The sequence below is a fragment of the Neovison vison genome, chromosome 12, assembly GCF_020171115.1.
Source record: "Neovison vison isolate M4711 chromosome 12, ASM_NN_V1, whole genome shotgun sequence".
Taxonomy (NCBI): Eukaryota; Metazoa; Chordata; class Mammalia; order Carnivora; family Mustelidae; genus Neogale; species Neogale vison.
In genome coordinates, this window is record NC_058102.1 from 74,029,223 (window position 1) to 74,047,310 (window position 18,088).

General features: G+C 37.8%; 1 protein-coding gene across 6 annotated transcripts in view; it reads left to right on the forward strand.

Annotated features, from left to right (window-relative positions):
- The window catches only part of BICD1 (BICD cargo adaptor 1), a 223,460-nt gene that overhangs the window by 159,749 nt on the left and 45,623 nt on the right, over positions 1–18,088 (forward strand). For all 6 annotated transcript variants that reach the window (XM_044228413.1, XM_044228415.1, XM_044228417.1 and 3 more), the window contains exon 4: positions 7,223–7,648. In XM_044228413.1, the coding sequence (XP_044084348.1) occupies positions 7,223–7,648 (426 nt within the window). The remainder of the gene's footprint in view (positions 1–7,222; positions 7,649–18,088) is intronic.

An 18,088-nucleotide genomic window follows, 5' to 3' on the forward strand; every position in this document is an offset into this window, starting at 1 on the left:
GGAACGTGTCAAAATTTGCCTTAATCTTCCTACAATATGTATGTGCTGAAATTTTCCACCCCTCCTATTTCAGCTGACATTTAAAAGGCAAACCTAGAAGGATGATTTACAAGAGAGTTTTATTGGGTAAGACACAGAATCTTAGTTGATCCTTTAGCTCTGTGTTAACGTATTTTAGGTGGAAGTGGAATGTATTATAATCCATTTACCTGACAACTTCTCATTAAAAGGAATCCCTTCTCTTTGTCTGTCTGTGTGTCTCTCTCTCTTTCTGTAAATTGCTTTTAAATCATACTTGGAGAGGAATTATGAAATACAAATAAATAAGAATAAAATTATAAGAGAAAGATATTTCTGGTTTTTTTTTTTCCAGCAATAATGTAACCAAAAACATTGCATGTCTACACTTAAATAATTTTTTTTGGTAGTGATGGTTTGGCAGCTTAATTGCTTTATTTTCCTGATTGGTTTGCATTGTGGTTTGTTACAGTAAGTAACAAAAGTATTAGTAAATTAGTAGGTAAACTTAGAGGCCAGCCCAGATGTATGCTTCTACTTCTACTCCCTTCCAAAGCTCATATCTCTATACAATACTATTTTTGGTTTTGACAGATACAAGGGTTAAGAAGAGAGAGAATCCAGAAGGGGAAAAAATGCATGTATTGACATAATTGAAATTTGATTTCTGACCACTGCCACTTCCTCCAGCTTTGGAGTGTTCAGGGAACAAGATGTCTGCCCAGGAGTACCACAGGTGGTTTTAGACCCTTAGAAAGGTTTTCCAGGATGTCCCCTCTGGTTTTACCTCAGTCCTTCCCTTTTGAGCACTGACTCACTGTGTGTTTGTGTACTGAGGCTTGATGGTATTGTAAACATCCCTGGTCTCAGTTTGGCTGGGGTCAGTGAGCTCACGGTGAAGAAAATCATACTGAGAAGAATTTTTCAGGTATGCTCAGAACTTCTAAAGAAGGTTTTTGTTTAGTTTTGTTTTGTTTTTGATTACCAGCAACCCTGGTTGCAGAGGATTTGAAGCAAATGTACTTGCAGTTCACATATTTAAAGTGGTCATTATTCCCAGTTCCTACAAATCCTCTCCGCTCTCTGCACAGACAGGAGCCTGTAGTCTCCCATCCCTGCATGTGGTAGACTAATTTACTCAAGAGGTTAATTTAGGCCAGTATTAGGTATTTTTGAAAGTCTGCCAAGGTATCCTGTGTGTATTCATTAACCCAGAGGCCGTTTCTGTGGGAATTTGTACTAATAGCCTGGCTGATTACTGTTTATGGTTTACCCATGCCCTTCCACCAGTCATTGAAATATGGAAATCAAAGGCTTACCTCAGAAGTTTGAAACAAAACAAACAAATGAAAAAATGTACACATCTCTTTAATTTTTTTTCTAGATGCAATATGGTAATTTTCCCAATTAAGTGTCTAATTAATTAACCTGGAAGTATTTCCTCCACAAAGGGCCATTCTGTCTTACTTCCTGACAAATGGACGCCCTGTACAAGTCTCTCCCAGTGAAGAAAATGCTGGGGTTTGTTTTTTGTTTTTTTTCCCTACTATTGGCCTTTATTGACAGGAGTTAGAATCCCTCATATACTCCGTTTCTTATTAGTGAAGTGTTCAGTAAAATAGTTGATGTACAAATGCCACAGTTTTTTTTGTTTGCTTGTTTTTCAAAGAGACGACAATGCTCGCTTTCAGTCTCAAAACTGCTTTGAATGTTCTTTGTACTGAAGCTCCCTATACAAAATCTACTTCTGCCATCTGGGTTGACATTTCTCTTGAGTAGCCAAGCTACTAACATCATAAAATGCTTAGCTATATACTATTTGCTAAGTGACTGTTGTTTAAATAGCACTTCTTATTCCCTATATAGTTCCTATAGGTTAGTTTATTTATTTTCCATTCCCCTCAACTATAATACAACATCAAGAACAGAGCCTGCCTGGCCCATAGAAGGCATTAAATAAATATCTGTTGAAAGAATGAGTAAATTAGGGTTTTTTTCTTGCTTATATTCACTCTTCAGCTTAGAAAGGAAACTAAAATCGAAGATTATTATAATTAACCAAACCAAGTTTTATTTGTGACCCTAAATATGAAATCCATAAGAACATCAGAGAGTTGACTCTGCAAACTTTAGCCACATCCCTCTGTGTGCTGACTTGTTTCTGTGTACAAAATAAAATCAGGCCCAGCCTTACAAATACATTTTATACTTTGATACTTTTGAAAACCGAATTATCTGAAAGAAGTGTAGGAAGAAGCAGCAGCCTAAAGAGAGGTCGAGTTGACTGTCAATTCCCCATCAGAAAAACCCACTGAGGAAGCAAAGCTATTTATTATATCTCTCCACGAAGAGACCCACCTTGACAGAGCCTCAGTAATTTCTCAAAATGGGAGGTTTAGAGAAAGGCTGTTCATAGGGTTTTAGGGTCTGGACTGAGTTTTGGATGGTGGGAAACTGGTTGGGATAGGTGGAGTTTATGACATAATGACTGTCTGTTGAGGCGCACAACAGAGTGAAGGTCTTTTACTTGGGTCTTGCCTTGTTTTCATTGGGTCTCATCTTCTAGAAGAGTATTTCCCACAAGCAGCTAAGTGTTCTATGCCTAGTCTCAGTATTGGTTAATATAAGGTTAACAGGAAAATTTGTCTGGCCCCAGTGTTAACTACTGGGGCAGGAAATTATGTTAGCTTCCATTTCTAGAGATGTACTTGTGGGAGGTAGGGGAGAAATAATAAGTCCTATGTCCCCAGTATCTCACATACTGAACTAAAGCACTCAGTAGTTATCTAACCATTGAAAACACTTGTTAAAATTAATAATTCAACCATACTGATATTATGAAGAACATTTCCTCCAGGGATATATCTCTATATCAGGAAATAATATCATAAGAGACCTAGGGAACATATTCAGTTTGATTTCATTTAACCAGTGTTTCAAGAGTATATTTCTATGAGTCCATGTACTTTTTTTAAGGACAAAAGATAAGGTCACTGTCTTAAAGAATGTATAGTCCCAGGAGGGAAGGCAGTTAATAGACTCATAACCACCCATGTAATTGCATATTAAAAGCAATGATTATGATACTTACCCCCCAACCATCATGTAGTTAAATAGAAAAAAAAGTTACTAAACTATGAAGTTGCTAGAAGGAATTGCACCAAAGTACTGATTTTTGTAATGGTGACTGCTTTGATGCTATCTTAAAAATGTCAGGCTTTTTTTTGTTTTGTTTTGTTTTTTTGTTTTGTTTTTTATGGAGCCCAATTAGAGGCTTGAACTCATGACCCTGGGATCAAGACCTAAGCTGTGATCGAGAATCAGATGCTTAGCCGACTGAACCACCCAGGTGGCCCCAGATATCAGTTTTTAAGTGTCTTCTCATTCCTGTTTCTTGGTGCCTCCACTTTCTGGGGGCTCAAATTATCTGATTCAGCCTTATAGTGATGGCACCAGAAAGGACTGATCTGTTTGCCTGAACAAGTCAATAAGGACTTTGGAGTTAGGATCATATTTTTTATACTGGTCTTGAAGGTTGAATAAGAGTTTTCCAGATCACAACCTTGGCTAAGGCAGAGAAACATGAAATAGCTGCATGAATATTAGGAGGCTGAACCACATTGGAATGAGTAGAGTGAGTGGAGTTGACCAGAGAGAAAGAGATCAGGTTTTATATGACATCTACCATCAATTAAATATGGATTACAAAATTTAAAAATCTACGATGCAAACTAAATTAATGTCTTCAAGTCTAGCCCAGGAATCAGTAAACTTTTTCTATAAAGGCCAGATAGTAAATATGTTAGGTTTTGTATGTCTAATATATCTCTAACAGTGTCTCTTCCAACTACTACATTCTGCTCTTGTAGCATGAAAGTAGCCAGAGACAAAATAGTGTGACTGTGTTCTAATAAAACTTTATTCACAAAAATTGGTTGGTAGTGGGCTAGATTTCATCCAGAAGACAAAATAATATTAGACAATCCCTGGCCTAAGCTATCACTCTAACAAGGATTACAGAATAAAAGGTCTGCAATGCAAACTAAAGAAATCTCTGCAAATGTATGCTATCAGATAATTTGGGAGACTCAGAGGATTGGTTGAAATACTAGGAAAGGGTAGCAAGCAGGTATCCTGAGTTGCCCAGGGAAAGGAAAAGAGAAGATCAGGAGAAAGATGACTTTACAGCTTATAAGCAGGCCAAGAAGGAACCATGAAACAAGGACCCAGATTCTGTTATCCCAGACAGTTTTTATGATTTGAGTCTTTTCGGTCACGGACATGTGGAATTCCAGTAATCCTGTATAGCAGTGAGTACTGGTTGTCCATCAGTATCCATTGTTCCCTCTCCCAATGTGATTACCCTGTGTTTGTTTGTATGTTTGTTTTTATTTATTTGAGAAAGCAAGCAGGGAGAGGGGCAGAGGGAAAGAGAGAGAAAGAATCCATAAGCAGAATTCCTGCTGATTGAAAATCCCAAGACCCTGAGATCATGACCTGAGCTGAAACCAAGAGTCAAGCACTCAAACATCTAAGCCATTCAGGTGCCCCTGTTACTCAGTTTTTAACTGAGCCTAAGGCTATGTGGGGTAAAGACAAGATTCTTCACCTCCCTTGTAAGTAACTGTCATGTGTTTAGTACTGGCCACTGGGATATAAGAAGTGATATGAACACCTTTTGAGACATGTCCTTAAAGAGAAAGGGTGTTCCTCTTACTTGGACCCACTGCTTGAAACATGATCAAGGTGGCAAGGTGCCTTAGATCATATGGACCAGAGTAGGAGGTAGTATAATAGGATAGAAGATGCCCAGGGCACCTGGGCGGCTCAGTAGGTTAAGCCTCTGCCTTCAGCTCAGGTCATGATCTCAGGGTCCTGGGATCGAGCCCCACGTGGCGCTCTCTGCTCAGCAAGGAGCCTGCTTCCCCTCTCTCCTGCCTGCCTCTCTGCCTACTTGTGATCTCTGTCAGTCAAATAAATAAATAAAATCTTAAAAAAAAAAAAGAAGATGCCTGGTTCCTGGATGACCTCATGGAACAGAGAATCCTACTGGCCCTTGACTGTCTATTTCCGTAGTGTTACATGAGAGAAAGCCAAATGTCATTCTTATATAGGTCTTTGTTACATCAGCCTAAACCTACATCTGACTTAAACCTATGTCAAAACTGTTATCCTAACCTTTGCAAGCCAAGCCATTGCACTGAGATTATGTGAAGAAGGGTAGGGTGGGGTGTGGAATAAAGAAATGAAAATGACAATGGTCTATGATCCCTATTCTTTCATTTTTAAAAATATTTCTGGGGGTGCTTGAGTGGCTCAGTCAGTTAAACTTATCTGCCTTCAGCTTAGGTCATGATCCCAGGAATCCTCTGGCTTCCTGCCCCATGAGGGGTTTGCTTCTGCCCCTTCTCTATCTCTCTCTCAAATAAATAAAATCTAAAAGTAAAAAAATAATTTAAAATATCTCTTAAAATATAAGTTTAATAATATAAACAGTAAAATAAATGTACAACTAAGCACAAAGCTTATATTAGTATCTAATATCATAATGACTTTATGATAATACCTTTTCTAGCTTACTTTTTCATTCACAACAGCAAATGCTTGTTGAAGAGTGGAATTCTCTTGAAACACAATGATGGAATATTGAAGCACTGAGGGACACGTAGGAGCATGACAAGTATTTCCTCCTTCTGAGGAGACCACAGTATAGTTGTGGAGATAAAATATTTATTAAAAAGTGGAATGTCATTAGTGCCATGGAAAAGGCCTCAAGGAAGGCCTGTCGGTTTAGAATATAGATCTCTTTCCTCTGTGGGCTTTCATGACCAAGAGAGTGTTTACACAGGCTATTTGGCTCTTAATTCAAAGGACTATCACATTGATAACAATATATATGTATTTTTTTGTTATCAGATAATCACTCTATTCCAGATTCTATCCGTAAGCACATAAAATTTTTCTTTTTCATTTTACTTGCAAACATATTTTGAGATTAAATTCTTAGTGTGATCTTTTAGCTAATCTATCTCTGAATATAAAAATTTCCTTATCATTAATAATTAAATAAAACAAAGTAATAGTGATGGTAAAATATTTTCTTGGTTTTATTCTGATAAACTTTTTTTTTTTTTTAAAGATTTTATTTATTTATTTGACAGAGAGAGCACAGCTAGAGAGGCAGGCAGAGGGAGAGGGAGAAGCAGGCTCTCTGCTGATCAGGGTGCCCGATTCGGGGCTCAATCTCAGGACCCTGGGATCATGACCTAAGCCGAAAGCAGTCCCTTAACCAACTGAGCCACCCAAGCACCACTGATAAATTTATTTTTAAAAAATTCCTGGGGGCGCCTGGGTGGTTTGGTCAGTTAAGTGTCTGCCTTTAGCTCAGGTCATGATCTCAGGTCTTGGGATCCAGCCCCTGGTAGGGCTTCTTGTTCATCGCGGAGCCTGCTTCTCCCTCTCCCTCAACCCTTCTCCCTGGCTCTGTCTCTCTTTCAAATAAATAAATAAAATCTTTTGGGGGGGGGGAAATAGGGGCTCTTGGGTGGCTCAGTGGGTTGAAGACTCTCCCTTCAGTTTGGGTCATAATCCCGGGGTCCTGGGATTGAGCCCCTTGTTGGGCTGTCTGCTCAGCGGGGAGCCTGCTTCCCCCTCTCTCTTTCTCTGCCTTCCTCTAGGCCTACTTGTGATCTCTGTCAAATAAATAAAATCTTTAAAAAAAAAAAAAAAGAAAATCCCTGGGTTTTTTTTTTTTAAGCAAACAGTGCCCCCTTTTGGCCATTGGTCCCCACGAAAAGAAATCCTAAAACAGACATTTTCATCTCTGCTAAGAATTGAATTTATGTATACAAATTATATATAACTTAAAGTATTTATAAATTTTATAATATATAATATATATAAATTTTATATAATATAAATTATTATAAATTATGCATAATTTCCAAAGACACCATCCTATGTTACCTGAAGAGTATTTATACTGTGTGCTTTTTTAGATTTATTTTGTAGACTCACATTTTATACTGTGTGGTTTCCTGTTTTTCGTTAACATACAGTATTATATTAATTTCAGGGGTACAATATAATGAGTTGGTTAACATTTTAATTTTTGTATATAGTTAGGTCTACTAGAGTGGTTGATGGCAGTTTTGTAAGACCCAAATTTTAGTTCTATGAATCTTCTTTATCCTGTCTAATTCAGGTTGAATACGAAGGCTTAAAGCATGAGATTAAGCGGTTTGAGGAGGAAACCGTGCTGCTCAACAGCCAGCTGGAGGACGCCATCCGGTTGAAAGAGATTGCGGAGCACCAACTGGAAGAAGCCCTTGAGACCTTAAAAAACGAGAGGGAGCAAAAGAACATCCTGCGGAAGGAGCTCTCCCAGTACATCACCCTCAACGATAACCATATCAGCATCTCTGTCGATGGACTCAAGTTCACGGAGGACGCAAGTGAACCAAACAATGATGACAAAATGAATGGACATATCCATGGGCCCCTCGTGAAACTGAATGGAGACTATCGGACTCCCACTTTAAGGAAAGGAGAATCTCTACACCCTGTTTCTGACTTATTCAGTGAGCTGAACATTTCAGAAATACAGAAGTTGAAGCAACAACTTATGCAGGTAAGATCTCTTGAGGGCTGTGAGAGTAGATTTCTTACAGATTGCGGTCACCTGTTCTGGGATTTTTTGTGCTCACATTTTACTTCTAGCTTCTTCAACTTTGAACGTACAGTATCTTAGAAAGACATAACAGAATATGTGTTGAAAAGAAAACTCATTTGCCTCACTTGAAGAAATCTATGTTAGAGAATGGATAAAGATGATGGGAGATCTATCTATACACACACACACACACACACACACACACACAGAGTGGAATAGTATGCAGCCATCAGAAAAATGAAATCTTGCCATTTGCAATGACATGGATGGAACTAGAGGATATTATGCCAAGCAAAATAAATCAATCAGAGAAAGACAATTATCATATGATTTCACTGATACGAGGAATTTGAGAAACAAGACAGAGGATCATAGGGAAAGGGTGGGAAAAATGAAACAAGACTAAACCAGAGAGGGGACAAACCATAAGAGACTCAATCTCAGGAAACAAACTGAGGGTAGCTGAAGTGGAAGGGAGGTGGGAGGGAGGGGTGGCTGGGGGATGGGCATTGGGGAGGGTATGTGCTATGGTAAGTCCTGTGAATTGTGTAAGCCTGATGAATCACAGACCTGTACCCCTGAAACAAATTAAAAAAAAAAAGAAAGAAATCTATCTTAAACCCACAAAGTGGATTGCAATCAGGTGTGAAGGGAGAAAAGGGTCTCCATCCATTTCTAACAGAAAAATTCAGAACCTATACATATGAGTGAAATGATAGAAAAATGAACATTTCCATCACAAACAACTGTATATATAGCTTCAAGAATAATGGTAGACTTCACAAGAATGCCTTAAGCTTTAAAAGACATGAAGGACTTTTAGTATGCTAATTAGCCAGGATATCATATGATTCAAAATACAGAACAGGGATAAATCTGAAACCAAGGAGTTGTTATTCCAGCATGATCTAGGCCTTAAATTTTTAGCACCTTCAAATTCAAATGTCTTGTGAAAAGTCCTAGCCTTTAAGGTTATCTCGCTATGAAATGGCTTTTCTAGTTTGGGTCTTTCTTCCCTGCCATATCTTAATCCAGTGCTGATGGGAGTCTTGCCTGAGGAACAGCATCACTATGGCCTGGGGGCTTCTCACTATTACAAATTGTTGGGCTCCAGCAGACCTGTGGAACCAGGAATCTGGTTCAACGGACTGGTCAGGTGATTAGGTTTGAGGCTGAATTTTCAGTCTCTTATCCCCCCCGCCCCGCCAGGTTTTTTGCATTTGGGTGATAATTAGAGGCTGTTGGAGATTCTGGCAGGCATTTATTTCTATAGCCAATGGGGCTTATACTTTCCTGCCTTTACAGAAATGATGACTAAAAAGTGAAAATAGTAGAAGTAAGAAACTAGAGAACCAATGATGTTAATAGGTTTATTATTAACAGCACATCGAGAATTAACATATCATGCACTTTACCTGCCCTGTGTGTTGGGCTACTAGTAAAGAATTCATTTTCACAGTGTTTAAATCTAGAAATCAAGAGGGCATGGCCATTGGAAGAAAATGAATTTCATATAGACTTTTACCTGACTGCGAAGTTCAGTTCTGTTGGGTAATATTTCTCTATGTCTTTTTGCTCAGTTTACATTAATACAACTAGACTGAGAGCAAACATATTTTAAATTTTTGCATAATTTGTAAGAATTCATACCCCCAAATTAAATAGAATTAATTTAAAGTTTTTCTTAAACTATCACGTTGATAGCTTTAGTAAACAAAGTTAGTGTACCAAGACTTTTTGTTTCTTCTTTTTATGGTGGCAGTGTAGAAAATAATAGGAAGAGGGGCTTTTATGCACAAAACATCTCAACAGTTTTCAGCAAGGTCAGCTATTGGCTGAAAATTCAGAGCTGTTTTCTTCGCATTTAATCCTAAATCTAATCTGAAATAATACAAAATTCTGGAAGAGATGAGTCATTTAACAAGAAGAATGCTGAAGATGAGTTCTCAGCAAGAGAGTGGTTCTTGGCTGGAATGTCATTTGCATTTGGGTGGGGGAAGATTCCTCATTGTCTGAGACTGGTGAGCTGCAAGGGGTCTAGCTCTGGACCCAACCCATTTAGTGCTAGGTACATCTCTTCAGTCAACTAGATGACCCGGAGTGCCCCACACATTTCAGATGCTCCAAGGGCCAACCACTAGTTGGGAACCCTTTAGAGGGACAGCATGTTACTCTACCATCAAATGGGGGCTACAGAATACCTTCTTGGTTAGAATGGCTTGATTTATGAGTTAATGTGTGTAGAGTGCTTAGAACAGGGCCAGACACACAGTAAATGCTCAGTGATGGTGAGCTATTATTACTATTTTCAACTCCACAGTGCCTTTAATTTATTAAGCTCTTGATTCATTTAGCTTCTATTAATATTAACTTACTTTTGGAAAGTTTTGCTCGAGGAGAGTCATCTCAGAAGGACTAACATATGTGGTCACTGGTAGGAATACAGAAAGCTAATAGTGTCTAAGGGTGAGGTCTTTCTGAAAACTGATGTTCATTTAGCAAAGAGGGAGAGAAAAACATGACTGGGTAAGCCTTCCCTCAGTACAGCAGAAAACTGTACCAGTGCTTAATTCATGTTGACAGTTTGTTAAGATACAGAGGGGCACAGGGAGGGCTTCATGTTCCAAAATTTGCTCCACGTTTAATTTTAGAAACCAGGCTCAACACAGGAAGGGCTTTGCAACTTCCAGCCTCACAACCTACAACACTAACGTGTAATTTTGTTTTAGACAAAGTAGCCATCTTTTGGTAAGCAACATTTTTAAAAAAGCATATCAACTTTTTCTAAGAATATATTTCCTTGAGTACAAATATAGCAGAATATATCTTTTCATGCATAATTTGTTTATATAATCTGACAGATTTTCCTTAGCTATGCATCCCCTGAGTTTAATTTATGTAAATAAGCAAATTATAAAGAACATGCCAGGATATACCACCTAGAAGTGATTGCATTTGTGTTTGATCTTAATGTTTCATCATGTTAATGTTAGAGCATGACATTTAATAAAGTTATAATAAAGTTAATAAAGAGTATGACAGTGACAGTTCTGATATTCAACAGTACTAATACACCTTGCAGCATATACTGTGTATCAGGGCCACTCTCCTGGATGGTCCAAGGAGCAAGCAATAAAATGCACTTTAGGTGCGGCTCTCTGAAATGCTTGGGGCCAGGTGTGTTTTGAAATTAAATGTTCAGAATGTAGAAAGGTAATATGCACGTGTGATATATTTATGACATCCCTAATGGGACAGGGTGCAGCAGTGAATGATCAAAAAGTATAAACATTTCTGTAGTGCAACTTGTGGTTATTCATGCTAAGAGCAGAAAATGAGGACCAGAAAAGGTCTCTCATCAGTCAGGTGCAATTTTGCTGCTGGAGAAGTCCAGAGCTGTGAGTGAAGAGTAGACTTTTATTTAAAGCCACTGGAGATTTAGAAGTTACGGCTGTCTGGGGCATGGCAATTGCCGTACTGTGCTGCAGCTCGCTGGCGTGTGTATCTCAGTTTCTAATATCAGTGTACTTTGGATATCGCAGCTTGTGTTTTCATAGTTCCCTTGTTTTTTAGGATTTCTTTTGGCTGGGGTCCAGAGTACCTTGAAATCGAACACCTGTGCTTCGTTATTGTTGACAGTTTGTGGAGATATATGGGGGCACAGGGAGGGATCTAACACCCTGTACCGGGGAATATGCAGCTTTTAAATTGTTGTTCTTAAAATTACAGAAACCTTTTGAAAACAGCATACCCAGGTCGAAGAGATCATACTGCCATCTGCTGGGAAGTGGTGATAACTAATACGAAAATCTAGGACAACTGCAATTTAGAGTACCTCCCAGAGTTGTATTGCCCTCAAGACTCAGTTATTTCGAATAGACTATACAGCTGACCTTGAACAACACGGATTTGAACTGCATTGGTCCACTGACATGTAGTTCTTTTTGCGTAAATACAATACAGTACTGTAAGGTGTCTCTTACGATCCTTAATAACTTTTTTCTCTAGCTTACTTTATTGTAAAAAAAAGTATATAATACACGTAACATTCAAAATATGTATAAGTAGACTATTTATGTTATTGGTAAGGCTTCCAGTCTATAGTACTGCATTGTTCAAGGGACAGCTGTAATTGATATTTTCCAGTGACAGCCAAGTACCTAAATTAGTTTTATTAGAATGAAAATAAGTAGATCCTGTCTGGGGAAGCTAAATTACTTAATCTATTTAAAGGAGTCTCTCTGCTTGTACTAAAATTTCTGCCTTTGATAAATAGTCTCTGTTTAACCTCACATTGCAGAGAGTCAAACTAGGGAGAAAACTCTATGGATTTTTTTTTTTCCCCAGTATCATACCAGCTATATAATTTCACATCTAATGTGACAAAACAGCAATGTTTCTATGAAACTGAAACTGATGTTCTATTGTATCTTCACGGATATGAAAGAAATAAAGATTCATATTATATATTTAGGTCCACTCTATTGAAGACTATTTTGATTTTTCCTATAATGATGGTAAGTGGTCAGTTTGCTGTTATGTCCACTAAGAGTTCAAAGCAATTTATATATATTTGCTTAATTGGTTGGTGTTATAACAACTGTTTGAGGTAGAGAGTATTATTATCCCCATTTTACAGATAGGCAAATTGAGGCACAGATATGTTATTGTCATTTGCTCAAAGTCAAGAACTTAGTAAGTAAATTTGCTAAAGAGAGCAAGTCAAACAAGTTAAATATTCTCTGTGCTTAACAAAGACAGAATATTTATGGGGTGAAATTAATTAAAAGAAATTTAGGCAGTTTGTGGTTTTTTTTTTTTTTTTAAGATTTTATTTATTTATTTGAGAGGTGAGAGAGAGCATGAGCGAGGAGAAGGTCAGAGGGAGAAGCAGACTCCCCGTGGAGCTGGGAGCCTGATGCGGGACTCGATCCCAGGACTCCGGGATCATGACCTGAGCCGAAGGCAGTCGTCCAACCAACTGAGCCACCCAGGCATCCCGTGTGTTTTTTTAAAACTTAAAGTGACAAATAAAATTGCCTAGGGCAGAGTTGACAACCCATTAAACTATTACAGATTTTATAAAGGTTACCTTTAATGTAAGCTTTATTGGTCAATGTATTTCTCAGAAGAACTTTTTCTACCACGTAACAGAAAACATAAGAAGAGCATCTGTTGTCACAACAGCAGGGGAAGAGTCTTTGTGATCTTTTTTAAGAACAACTTTTTGGAGATATAATTATATCCACCCAGTTAAAGTGTGTCAATGATATTTGTTTGTTTGTTTGTTTTAAAGATTTTATTTATTTATTTGAGAGAGACAGACAGAAGTAGTGACAGAGAGCATGAGTGGAGAGTAGAGGGAGAAGCAGTCTTCCAGCTGAGCAAGGAGCCCAATCCAGGGCTCCATGCCAGGACCCTGGGATCATGAACCTAAGGCAGACGCTTAACCAACTGAGCCACCCAGGCGCCACTCAGTGGTTTTTAGTTTATTTATAGATCTGTGCAACCATCACCACAGTCAATTTTAGAACATTTTCATCACAACAAAAATAAACTGTGTACCCATTAGCCACTCCACCCCTGAGCTACCACTGATCTACTTTCTGTCTTGATAGATTTGTCTGGTCCGGACATTGGATGTAAATGGAATCATACAACAGATAGCCTTTCATGACTGGCTTTTTCCACTTAGCATAACATGTTTGTGGCTCATTCATGTTACAACATATATTAGTACTTCATTCTTTTTATTGTCAAATAATATTCCATTGTTTGGATAGACCACATTCTAGATTTCCATTTATCAGTGATGAACATTTGAATTGTTTCCACTTTTTGACTCTTCCGAATAATGGCATGAACATTTATATACTAGTTTTTGTGTGCACATATATTCTGATTCTCTTTGGTTTATGCCTAAGAGTGGGATTGCTAGGTCATATGGTAACTCAGGGTCACCAGGTCAACTTTGCACTAGGTTGATCTTTTTCATAGTTCTTTCCTTTCAGGGCCCAGACAGGCATTGGCAGAATTGCTTCACTTCAAGCAGAGGAGAATAAGCTATTTATTTATAAGTTTCTATTTGTGCATGTCAATACTATGTATACCATTACAAGAATCACACCCAAGCATTCAAATGTCAAATTGAGAGTCCGTTGACCAGGATAAAGGCAATGAAAATTAATAGCCCACGAAACAGCTTTTTGGCTTCTTTTCCTATAAAAGTCTTAATATGAATGTCAAATTCTGATTATCTTTTCTTTTGTTCTTCCACAAAAGAATCTATCAGTATTCAATACATGTAAGTGTGCTTATTTAAAAGATAAACCCTCAGTGAAATTAAAAAAATTTCTGTGGGAGGGATGCCTGGCAGGCTCAGTAAGTAGAGCATGTGACTCTTGACCTGAGGGTCATGGTTTGAGCCCCACATTGGGAGCAAAGATTACTTTTAAAAAAAATTTCAATTGGACATAATAACAACAATAATAATAAGCATATACTGTATATTTACACTGGATTACAGAGTTCACAAATTCTGCATTTAAGTTCTCTGGCAAAGCAACCAGTCCTACTGTAAAAAAATTAAAATCCTCAGTTCCAGGTAGAAGATGAAGATTGTAGAAAGAGAATTAAAGCAACCATTCTTAGTCACTATAGAACATGATAATTAAGTCAGCAAGTGTCTCTTGGTAAGTTCTTCATAAATGGAGAATAAAATAGTACACTTAAAATGAATAGAAATTTTAATATTTGAAGTCCTTTGCTTTTATTAATTCAAAACGCAAGATATCTTAAATAGTTTATGGACTGCTTCTGAAATCCAAATACAATTTAAGGTACTCCAAACTTCAGTAGCTGAGTGAAAATAATAATCATGCTGGAGTTGTATAAAATTACCCACCATTTAGTCATCTTTGGAGGGAAAGCAGACCAGTCATAACTGTCTGGAAAAATGTGTGTGTGTAAATTTGGATATCACTCTCTGTTCAAGGGATTCCACCAGAAATGCACTGAGTGTGTGGAAGAGCCATACACGAAAGAGACAATATTCTATCTGATGTTTTCTGGAGAGGCTAACCTAAGGAGCCTGATTGATTTTTCTTTTAGTCTTAAAAAATGTTATTTTAAAATCAGAATTGGGAGAGCACAGATTGGAACTCTCCTAATGGCATTACCTCTTTCATTATAACATTTTTCCCTCTAAAAATGAGGTTGAGACACTTCCGTACATTTTGTTCTAGTCCAATTTTTATTTTATTAAAAGCTTTTTTTTTTTTTGAGTAGGCTCCAAAACCAGTGTGGAGCCTGCTGCTGGGCTTAAACTCATGACCCCTAGATCAAGGGTCAGATACTTAACTAACTGACCCACCCAGGCACCCCTATTAAAAGGCTTTTTGAGGGGCGCCTGGGTGGCTCAGTGGGTTAAAGCCTCTGCCTTCGGCTCAGGTCATGATCCCAGGGTCCTGGTCCTGGGATCGAGCCTCACATCAGGCTCTCTGCTCAGTAGGGAGCCTGCTTCCTCCTCTCTCTCTGCCTGCCTCTCTGCCTACTTGTGATCTCTGTCTGTCAAATAAATAAATAAACAAAATCTAAAAAAATAAAAATAAAAAAAATAAGAGGCTTTTTGAGAATACCTTTGTCGAGGCGTTAAGTGTCTGCCTTCTGCTCAGGGTAAGGTCTCGGGTCCGAGGACTGAATCCTGCGGGTGCGGGGGGGGGGGGGAGACCCTGCTCAGCAGGGAGTCTGATTCTCCCCCCGCCCCTCCCCCTGCTCATGAGTGCTCTCTCTCTCTCTTTCAAATAAATAAATAAAATCATAAAGAAAAAAAAGAAAACAGCTTTGTCTTTTGTAATCATATATACTGATCAAATGATGTTTAGGCTTTTCAGAGCAAATTTACTTAATTTTCAAGAGAAAAAGAAAACTGAAATAATCTATTTTCACTGAGATTATATGCAATATCAATAACAGAATATTTAGGATTTATTTTTTATTTTCTATCAAAATTGCAAATAACTTGGCTCTTCATCAAGTACCACATTACCTAATTACCTGGGTTTTTCACTTAAAGGTATTGCCCAATAGTCTGGATAAATCAGATCTTCAGCTATGGAATATAATTTGTTACACCTAGTGAAACCTAACTAAGGGGATTTGTATTAGAATATGTCTTGACTCTGAAAGGAAAGAGTTGCTTTTGCAACTACAGATACAAATCTGTGAAACAAATGTGTTTGGCATAAAGAAATATTTTGGTCCTGGCAATGACCAGCTACCCAAATGTTAACAATGGTTAACATTATAATAGCTTGAACATTATATTCACTGTCTTACTCAATCATCCTTTTTTAATTGCATAAACTGTAGCTTGCCCAGAGCCACGTAGCTAGGTAAATGTTGGTGCCAAAATTAGAGCTGAGTTCTCGGATGCTACAGCCCCAGTAGACTTTCTTTTTTAATCTGTTATACTATTTTTTTGGAATATTTTGGTTTCTGTAGCCATAATATGTAACCTGTGGATTGTGTTCCAGATCTGGGCAAGTACTGTGTCATAAAATCAAAGCTACAACTTAGAAGCCTCTGATAATAATTTAAAATAATAAAACTGTATTTTTCATTCTAATTTCATGACCTACCACACAGGCAGACCTTGCTTTGCATGAAATTGCTAGGCCATAAATGATTGTGCAAGCTGAAACCATGCAAAACAAACTCATAATTAATAGAGAAATGGAGAAAATTCAATTGTTTCGTGATCTTTTCTTTTTTTTTTTAAAGTAAGCTCAGTGCCCAATGCTTGAACTCATAACCCCAAGATGAGGAGTCTCATGCTTTTACCAATTGAGCCAGTCAGGTGTCCTCTGTTTTATGATCTTTAAAATGTTAATTTAAAACTCTCTGGGGCGCCTGGGTGGCTCAGTGGGTTAAGCCGCTGCCTTCGGCTCAGGTCATGATCTCAGGGTCCTGGGATCGAGTCCTGCATCGGACTCTGCTCAGCAGGGAGCCTGCTTCCCTCTCTCTCTCTCTGCCTGCCTCTCCATCTACTTGTGATTTCTCTCTGTCAAATAAATAAATAAAATCTTAAAAAAAACCTCTCTTACAGTTCGTTATAAATGTATAAAAAATGAAAGAATAATACAATGACTTAGTACACTGTAATCCAGAAAGTAGAAACATAAAGTTTTTCTTGTTAAAAAACTTACCTTTAAAATAAAAACTTATCCCCCAAAAAAACTAGGGAAATTAACTTTACATTTTATAGAATACCAAAGATATCCAAGCTTTTGAAACAAAAATTTAAATTGTGCCTATACCCCCCAAAAAACTTACCAACTACAGTTCAGTCTTACCTTTTTCTCATCATATATTTTATGATAGGAGAAATCTTTTCTATGCTTTGGTAAATTGTCATACTTCTGTTTGGATCAACTTTCAACCTCCTATCCGTTGCACTTTCAATGTCTGAAAATATCTCTGAGAGTACATTTAGTGTGCCCTTGTCGCTTCCTCTAGGACATTTTTATCCTTTTTGTAACAACTACTTTTTTTATTCTTGTTGATGCATTCTCCATCACCAACTGCTTTGACTACATATCTAAATTCTTTCAAATGACATCAGGGTCAACACTGTCACATTCAACTGTTTCTTCTGTAACTCCATTTATATCTGATTCGGATTTTATTTCCAGTGTTGTCATCACTTTGTTTCTCTGCTGCTTGTTCGTTCTTTCCTTCCTTCCTTTTTCCTCTCTTTCCTTTCCTCCCTTCCTTTTTCTTTTTTCTTTTCTTTCTTTCTTTCTCCTTCTCTTTCTTTTTCTTTTCTTTCTCTCTCTCTCTCCTTCCTTCCTTCCTTCTCTTTCTCATTTCCCTCTTTTGGACTGTCGATTTTGGTAAAACCTCATGTGGGTTTACCACTGGGAGACAAGAAGACAAGAGAACACAGCTACACTTTGCTCTCTGTGAATGAACTGAATAACAGATACACAGTGACCAATCACTGAAATACTTTGAAAGAAGTGATATGATTGGTAATTTCATAATTTTGTAAACTTTGTAAATGGAAGCAGCAAAGTTTATACTTACACAGTGCTCACAGTTAATGTACTGTGTATTGGGGGACCTGTGTTTTAACTAACCATGGTCACTGAAATTCATGCATACTAGAACCTTAAGTGAGGACTGTCTATATATGATAATAATATGAAAGATATTATACCACAAAGGATCATAAAAATACTACTTACTGGGGCACCAGTTAAGTGCAGACTCTTGGTTTTGTGATCTCAGGGTCATGATATTGACCCTGTATAGGGCTCTGCACTCAGCACAGAGTTTGCTTAAGATTCTCTCTCCCCTACTCCCTCCCCGATTCCTCCCACCACTCTCTCTCTCTCT